The following is an 8,503-nucleotide window of genomic DNA, read 5'->3' as shown; positions in this document are numbered from 1 at the left end:
TCCCTGCCTATAGAACAGAGGCTGCAAATGCTGGAGGGTAGGGGCAAAGAGGGTTAACTCCAGAAAACAGAGGTGTTTTGTAGCTTAAGAGCATGGCTGGGCTGGGAGGATTTTCCTGATTAGCAGTAATTTCTATTTTTATTACAGGCTGTTCCCACAGAGCTGGACTGGAGCTTGGATGGTATGGCAAAGTCTCGACAAACAGAAGCACAGGGCCTCCCCCGCTCAGATCTCCTCCAGCCACAGCCCTTTAATTTGCTCACCCTCCTGCTGGGGAGGGACACACACACAGCCCAGTGCACAGATTGGGAGACTGAGTGGGCTCCGGCCCCTGGGCGACCAGGCTGCCCCCCTCCCCTACTCACCAGCTTGAGAACCGCAGAGAGAGATCAGAAAGGGGTTGGGGGAGGAGGTGAGTCCTAACCTTTAGCCACTCTTGACTCAGTTTCCCCAAGTGTGAGCTGAGGGGCGCCACTGTGGCGATCACTTCGTTCCCAGCTATGCCCGAGTCTTGGCACGCAACCATCACTCAGATAAGCGAATGAGAGGGCTGGAGGGCGGTCCCGCTTGATTCCCCGCCCCAATAACCCCCGCACAAGCCCTCCCCCCGTGACTCAGTTTCCCCGCCGGATCCGGGTTCAGCCGCGCTGGGCGGGGCCTTGAACGCGGAGGCCAGCGCCGTCTGTTTACCTTGAGGCTGGACGCTGGGCAGGGCCGCGGAGGGCCGTCCCCGGGGCCGGCCGCGCCGCCGGCATAAATAGGACACGCGGGCCTCGTGGGCGGCAGAGAGCGAGCCGCTGTCCGGCTCCCCGCCGCCGTCATGGTCCTCACCGCCGCCCGCGTTCTCTTGCTCACCCTGGCTGCCCTCGTCGCATCGGGTCAGGGGCAGATCCCGCTGGGTAAGCCGCGCCTGACCCCCAAACGGACAGGACTCGCGGGAGGCCTGGGGTCGCGGCTTCTTGGGACTCGGGGACTGTTCGCCGGGGCGTGCGGGGCGGAGAAAGCAGGCAGCGGGGCAGAGGCTCAGGAAATGGGGTGGGCGTCAGGGGTCCCTGCCGCGGCGGTGTGAGGGGTGGTGATGGGGGTCTCTGGTCCCCGACGCCCCACCAGCGCCCCCTGTCAGCGCAGGTGCAGACCTGGGCCCGCAGATGCTACGCGAACTACAGGAGACCAACGCGGCGCTGCAGGATGTGCGGGAACTGCTGCGGCAGCAGGTGCCTGCCGGGGTTGGGGGGACGGGGGTGCCGGTTTGGCACAGAGAGGCTTGGAAGAGGGGAAGGGGGTCTCGGAGGTAGGGGAGTGTGGAGGAGTGGGGGGAGGACTGGAGAAGGGGATCCTGGTGGAGGTGAAGAGGGTCCAGAGTTATGGAAAAGAGGAAAAAGAGGGGTCCCAGGGAAAGGGGGTTCCGCGGGAGAGGGGTAGGGATCCGTGAGGGGGGAAGGGAATCCCAGGGAAGGAAGAGAGGGGCTAGGAGAGTAGGGATCTCGGGGTAGGGAGTCCGTGGGGAGGGGACCCGGGCCGAGTGGGTGGGTCTGCGGGAAGGGAGTTTGAGAGAGGGAGAGGGGAGACCCGACGGGGGAGGAAAGGGATGGACCCGCTGACCACACCCCATCCCCCTTGCACCAAAGGTCAAGGAGATCACGTTTCTGAAAAACACGGTGATGGAGTGTGACGCGTGCGGTGAGCGCAGCTGGGGCGGCAGAGACTGGGCGGCGGGGGAGTGAGAAGAGATGGGGAGACAGAGACAGAGAGCGAAGGACAGACCGGGAGGAAAAGAGACAGAGAAGATGGAGGCTGACAGAGATGGAGAGATTGGATGAGGGATGGAGAGAGAGAAACAGGAAGGGGAGACAGAGACTATGGGAAGGGGAGACCCCAAAAGTGCCAGAAACCTTGCGAGAGATGCTGGGAGGTGGAGAGTCGCGGAGGGAGAAGCAAAAAACGGCCGAGCGCAGAGATCCAGATACTGGAGAAACCTGGAGGGCAGAGCGCTCAGTACGAGGCGGGGTCGCAGAACAGCCAGGATCTCACCACGCCCTCAGGGGCCATTCCCCCCCAGGCTCCACCCCTGGGCGTGACCCTAACCATTCCCGCCCCACCCCCGCAGGGATGCAACCCGCGCGCACCCCCAGACTGAGCGTGAGGCCCCTAAGCCAGTGCGCGCCCGGCTTCTGCTTCCCCGGCGTGGCTTGTACCGAGACAGCAAGCGGCCCGCGCTGCGGACCCTGCCCCGCAGGCTTCAGCGGCAACGGCTCGCACTGCGCCGATGTCAACGAGGTGCGTCCGTCACCACCGCCCAGACGATCCCCCAATGCGTGACCCCACAGCTCCCCACCGCCCCGACGAACTCCTCATCCGCTGGGGGTGCTCTCCCGGAGAGCCCCCTCATCTCCAGGGGCGCAGGTCCAGACGACCTCCCCACCGCCGGGGGACACCCACCACTACCACCCCCCTCTCCACCTGGGACGCCCATCCCGACGACTTCCTCCGTAGCCGGTGACGTCCGCCTCAACGACCCCCCCTCACCGCCGGGAACCGCCGACCCCAGCCACCCTTCCACCACCGGGGGGCTCCCGCCCCGACAGCCTCCTCACCGCCGGGCACGCACGCCCCGACGACCACTATCCGCCTCCTCTGGGGACGCCCGCCCTCAAAATGTCTTCCCCCGCCCATGAGCACCCAGCCCACCGGGTCCCGGGAGCAGATCCCCTCAGGCACGCTCTGTTCCCCGCCTGGTCTTGCCCCTTCCCACATCAAGGCAAAACCGTGTGTGACCCCTGGGACAGTGGCCTCTGCCCCACATGGCACTCCCCGCCCCCCAAGAGGTAGCTGACGGCCCTTGAACTTTACAAGTACAAGCCCAATAAGCCCTGAGAAGCCTCTCTCGGGGAGGCCCAGCTATACGTCCGTCCTCTGACCCTCCGGGGCCCTTCTTCCCCCAGTGCAACGCCCATCCCTGCTTCCCCCACGTCCGCTGCATCAACACCAGTCCGGGCTTCCGCTGCGAGGCTTGCCCGCCGGGGTACAGCGGCCCCACCCACGAGGGCGTGGGGCTGGCCTTCGCCAAGGCCAATAAGCAGGTGAGGGCCGTGGGGGGTTGGGGTGGGGAGCCAGGAGAAGCATGTTGGGGTGGGGGGCATTTTGTTGAGTAAACTCGACCTCCAGTCTCGCAGCCTTTTCCTGCCTCGCTCCAGCGGGAGGGCATAGGGACCGGAGTCTGGGGAACAGAGGAAGTTAAGGGTCCACGTCAGGGATGGTCGGGCTTGGAGGCAAGATGCAGGGGAGAGGTAGGATTCAGAGGAGACGTGAACGGGTGGGAGGTCTGGGGGTATCTGCGTAGGATCAGTGACCTCTGCCCTCCCTCCCACCCAGGTTTGCACGGACATTAACGAGTGTGAGACCGGGCAGCATAACTGCGTCCCCAACTCCGTATGCGTCAATACCCTGGTAAGGCCTGGGAGGAGAGGGGAAGGACTGAGAGATGGAGGATGGGACGCGAAGTGTCGGGCGTGCGGGGGTGGGGGGGCGCTGACCTCCTGTGGCCCGGGCTCAGGGCTCCTTCCAGTGCGGCCCGTGCCAGCCCGGCTTCGTGGGAGACCAGGCATCAGGCTGTCGTCGGCGCGCACAGCGCTTCTGCCCCGACGGCACGCCCAGCCCGTGCCACGAGAAGGCCGACTGCGTCCTGGAGCGTGATGGGTCGCGATCCTGCGTGGTGAGTGCGAGCGGGCCAAGGAGGGGCGTACGATGAGGGTCCGGGGGTGGGGCCACGCCGGAGCACCCACTCACTCCCCCACCCGCAGTGCGGTGTCGGCTGGGCTGGCAACGGGGTCTTCTGCGGCAGCGACACAGATTTGGACGGCTTTCCCGACGAGAAGCTGCGCTGCTCAGAGCGCCAGTGCCGAAAGGTGGGCGGGGTCTGAAGGGCGAGGCCTGGTATGAGGGTGGGCGGGGCTCCCCGGCAGCGCCCCTCATGCCCGCCGCGCCCACCCCTAGGACAACTGCGTGACGGTGCCCAACTCAGGGCAGGAGGACGTGGATCGCGACGGCATCGGAGACGCCTGCGACCCGGATGCCGACGGGGACGGCGTCCTCAACGAGAAGGTGGGGCAAAAGCGGGGGCCTAGGTGAGACTAGATGGGGGCTTGGCTCGAGTGAGGGGTGTGGCCTTAGAGGCTGATCTCACGGGTCCCAGAGGGTTAGGGGGTTCCCTGCAGAGGAGGCGGGGCCTCGGAGACGGACAGTCCGGGGAGTGACATTTGCCTTTCTAGGCCTGACTATTCCCAACCGGCCCTGACCTCTAGGACAACTGCCCGCTGGTGCGGAACCCAGACCAGCGCAATGCGGACGGCGACAAGTGGGGCGATGCATGCGACAACTGCCAGTCCCAGAAGAACGACGATCAGAAGGACACAGATAACGACGGCCGAGGCGACGCCTGCGACGACGACATAGACGGCGACCGTGAGCTCTGTGGCAGGGGGGAGAGGAGAGGGAAGGGCTGGCACCAAGGGGCGGGGCTTGGCTGGGCGGGGCTCGGCCTCCTTTGGAAGCCGGAGGGGGTGTGCTCGCCTAGGGCTCCAGGGACCGTGGACCATGCTCCGGCGGGCAGCAAAATGCAAGCTGGGATATGATGGCGAGGAGAAAAGGAAGGAACTTTTGGAGGAGGGGAAGGTGGTCCCTGTGTTAGATGCTGCAGGGAGGAAATAAGAGGACAGAGACGTGAGCCTGGGGTTTAGGGCTGAGGAGGTACCATTTTTACATCTGGGCAGAGACTCGAGGTGGTGCATTCACAGAGCTAGTCCCCTCACCGCCATCCATTCATTTAGTCTCTAGGAGGCTGGTGACTGGGCATGAATACTTGGTTTAACTTTGTTGTTATTGGGAGCCAAAGATGGGGTGGGACTCTGTCCCAAGCTAGCCCCAGGGCTGCACCTGCCCTGCTGAAGTCAGCCTGGCCCCGTCCTAATCTTGGGATCCTGTTCTGTCCTTCTGCTTCCCGCAGGGATCCGCAACGCAGTGGACAACTGCCCCAGGGTGCCCAACTCAGACCAGAAGGACAGTGATGGCGATGGTGTAGGGGATGCCTGTGACAACTGTCCTCAGAAGAGCAACGCAGACCAGGTGAGGGCAGGCCAGACCCCAGCTGGGTCAGACCCCTGGGGTAAGCACCAGGCTGATTAACAAGACTCCAGCCCAGTCCCAGCAGCCTGGGGGGGTGGGGGGGTGTTCCTCCACGTCAGGAAGGACCTTGGCTCTGGAACTGGGGGTGGGCAGGAGGCTTCTGAATTCTTCTGCCCTGATTAAGGACATCTACAACCTTCCCCCGCCCACAGAGGGATGTGGACCACGACTTTGTGGGAGATGCTTGTGACAGCGACCAAGACCAGTAAGGAGGACATCTGGGGCTGAGGTGGGCACCCAGGGTGGGCAGCCCTTGATCCAGCTTTCTGGGGTCTCATTGTCTCTGCCCCACCCACCCACTCTAGGGATGGGGATGGGCACCAGGACTCGCGGGACAACTGCCCCACAGTGCCCAACAGCGCCCAGCAGGACTCAGACCACGATGGCCAGGGTGACGCCTGCGACGACGATGATGACAACGATGGGGTCCCCGACAGTCGGGACAACTGCCGCCTGGTGCCGAACCCGGGCCAGGAAGACGTGGACCGTAAGGCAGGGTGCAGGGCCTGTGGTGGGGATGGGGCTAGTGTGGAGCCACTAGGGTGAGATTTGGGGTGGGCATGGTGGGGCCAGTGGCACGTGTGAGCGGAGCTGGAGACATGGTGTGGGCAGGGCCGGTAGCCTGTGTGGGCGTGGCCAGGCCTGGGGCGGGGCCTGGAGCTGATTCTACTACGGTGGGGGGGCCTCCCATCTCCTCTCAGGGGACGGCGTGGGCGACGCGTGCCAGGGGGACTTTGATGCAGACAAGGTGGTGGACAAGATCGATGTGTGTCCGGAGAACGCTGAGGTCACCCTCACCGACTTCCGGGCCTTCCAGACGGTCGTGCTGGACCCCGAGGGCGACGCGCAGATAGACCCCAACTGGGTGGTGCTCAACCAGGTGCGGGCGGGGCCCAGGCGGGAGGTGGGGGGAGCCCAGGACCGCCACAGCGGGTCCTAAGCTAGGGGCGGGGAGCCGAGGCCCACACGGCTGGCCTGAGGCCCTTCTTCCTTTGAACCCCACCAGGGGATGGAGATCGTGCAGACGATGAACAGCGACCCTGGCCTGGGTGTGGGTGAGACATGGGGAGGGGCCAGGCCGTGCAGGGGGCGGGGCTAGAGGAGAGGTGGGACGGGGCGGGCCTGGACTCAGGAAAGGCGGGGCCAGGTTGGGTGGTCTGGGCTCAGGGGTCGGGCGTTCTGGACTCTGGAGGGGCGGGGCCAGGGGGCGGTTCTGGGCCCCGGTGCGGCAGGGGCTAGCGTCCCTTCCTCTCCCCAGGTTACACGGCCTTCAATGGCGTGGACTTCGAAGGCACGTTCCACGTGAACACGGTCACGGATGACGACTACGCGGGTTTCATCTTTGGCTACCAGGACAGCTCCAGCTTCTATGTGGTCATGTGGAAGCAGATGGAGCAGACATACTGGCAGGCAAACCCCTTCCGTGCAGTGGCAGAGCCTGGCATCCAGCTCAAGGTGCTGGGCCCTACCTGAACTCTTGGTCTCAGTGCCAACTCGGAGGCCCCAAACCCTCCCACAGATCCCCAAAGCCTTACAGCCCCCGGCCTCATTCTATGGACCTAGAAGTCTTTCTACCTAGTTCCTCCCACAGGCCCTCAAACACTCCCCCGGGATCCCCCAATCTCTCTGTAAGCCCCCAAACCCTCTCACAGAGCCCCAAACTTTCCCTCAGGTTCCAAATCCTCCTGCAGGCCCCATAGACCCCAGTATTTCACTGAAACCCTAGAATTCCCCAAGTCCTCTAGACTCAAGTTTATCCCACAAACCACTGCTGCCCCTACAGCCTGACTGCAAAGCTCCTCGTGGCCCCCAAGGCTTTCTCATGGGTCTCCCATCCAGGCATACTGGGGCCCCCCACCACTCCTCTATGACTCACAGCTCCTTGCCTGTCTGGGGGCTCTGGTGGCCTGTGTGGTCTCTGACCCCCGCTCCCCTGTTCTCCGGCGTGGCAGGCCGTGAAGTCCTCCACAGGCCCTGGGGAGCAGCTTCGGAATGCACTGTGGCACACGGGGGACACAGAGTCACAGGTGCGGCTGCTGTGGAAGGACCCCCGCAATGTGGGCTGGAAGGACAAGACATCCTACCGCTGGTTCCTGCAGCACCGGCCCCAAGTGGGCTACATCAGGTGGGAACCCGCCCTCTGCCAGGGGGCCCAGAGTCCCTGCTCTATCCTGGCTCTTGAGGGAAGGAGGGGGGTGCTTCAGGGGGCCTCGGTCCCCTTATCTGTAAAATGGGAATAATATAGGCAGTTAGAAATAACTGTCTGGCCCTAGGGCATGATACCCCTCCCAGGACAGGGGGAGGGGCCAGGCTGTCCAGGGAGCTGCTCAGGGGGCAGGGCCAGAGGAGAGGTGAGACATGGGGGAGCCTGGACTCAGAAAAGGCAGGGCCAGTTTGGGTGGTCTGGGCTCAAGGGTCCGGTGGTTCTGGACTCTGCACACAGCAGTAGGGGGGTCTCACTCACTCCTGGTTTCTCAATCCCCACTCTACGCTGCCAGGAAGACCAGGCACTACGCTTAGCACCTACTGTGTGCAGGGCCCTAGATGTCCATCCTCTCACACAGGGAAACTGAGGCTCAGGTCAGGAGCCCCCTCTGCCCTGAGCATGGCCCAGGCAGGGAGACATACGGCCCCCTCTTCTAGAGAGGAGGGGGCCTAGCTCATGGGGCAGGATGCCGACGCTCTGAGAGGGGAGGAGGCACCTGGCCCAGGGCCCCGAATCACAGTCCGTTCCTTCTCCGCAGAGTGAGGTTCTACGAGGGCCCGGAGCTGGTTGCGGACAGCAATGTGGTCCTGGACACGACCATGCGGGGAGGCCGCTTGGGAGTCTTCTGCTTCTCCCAGGAGAACATCATCTGGGCCAACCTGCGCTACCGCTGCAATGGTAAGAGGACCCTGTTGGGGAAGGTGGGGAGTCCATACCGCCCAGCCTCACCCCCCCTCACCTGCTCACCCTCTCCCCACAGACACCATCCCTGAGGACTACGAGGTCCAGAGGCTGCTGCAGGCCTAGGGACACAGGTGAGGACCCGCCACTGGATGACGGCCACCCTCACGGCTGCCCTCACTGTGGGAGGCCATCAGCACCCGGCCCCAAGAGGCAGCTGGCCTGGTGGGGAGGGAGAGGGGCTCAAAGAGGACAAAATAAAGTGTGTGTGTGGCGGAGCAAGCCGGCTGTGGTCTCTGCTGCGGGGAGATGGAAGGGTCGAGCCTCTGAGGAGAGGCCAGGGACCCCAAACTCAGGCCTTGGGAGAGTTGGGGGCCTGCCACTCTCTCCCCCCGTGACTGGCTGGGGCCCTAGAAGCCTGACTAGGAGTGTCCG

General features: G+C 64.2%; 1 protein-coding gene across 2 annotated transcripts; it reads left to right on the top strand.

The window, feature by feature from the left end:
* Positions 1–771: 771 nt before the first annotated feature.
* COMP (cartilage oligomeric matrix protein) lies at positions 772–8,346 on the top strand. Of its 2 annotated transcripts, none has more exons than XM_060146645.1 (19): positions 772–899; positions 1,129–1,214; positions 1,629–1,680; positions 2,108–2,277; positions 2,943–3,080; positions 3,373–3,447; positions 3,554–3,712; positions 3,801–3,905; positions 3,994–4,101; positions 4,302–4,461; positions 5,003–5,121; positions 5,334–5,386; positions 5,487–5,668; positions 5,883–6,061; positions 6,188–6,236; positions 6,440–6,636; positions 7,134–7,306; positions 7,926–8,065; positions 8,148–8,346. In XM_060146645.1, exons 1-19 carry the CDS (start codon positions 821–823, stop codon positions 8,192–8,194), a joined length of 2,271 nt encoding a protein of 756 aa, XP_060002628.1. In that variant the 5' UTR covers positions 772–820; the 3' UTR covers positions 8,195–8,346. The 2 variants fall into 2 exon arrangements, with proteins under 2 accessions (XP_060002628.1, XP_060002629.1); XM_060146646.1 differs by having other exon boundaries at positions 825–899; positions 1,111–1,214.
* Positions 8,347–8,503: the final 157 nt, after the last annotated feature.

This window comes from Lagenorhynchus albirostris, chromosome 3, assembly GCF_949774975.1.
Source record: "Lagenorhynchus albirostris chromosome 3, mLagAlb1.1, whole genome shotgun sequence".
Lineage (NCBI taxonomy): Eukaryota > Metazoa > Chordata > Mammalia > Artiodactyla > Delphinidae > Lagenorhynchus > Lagenorhynchus albirostris.
This window is presented reverse-complemented; position numbering and strand designations above follow the sequence as displayed.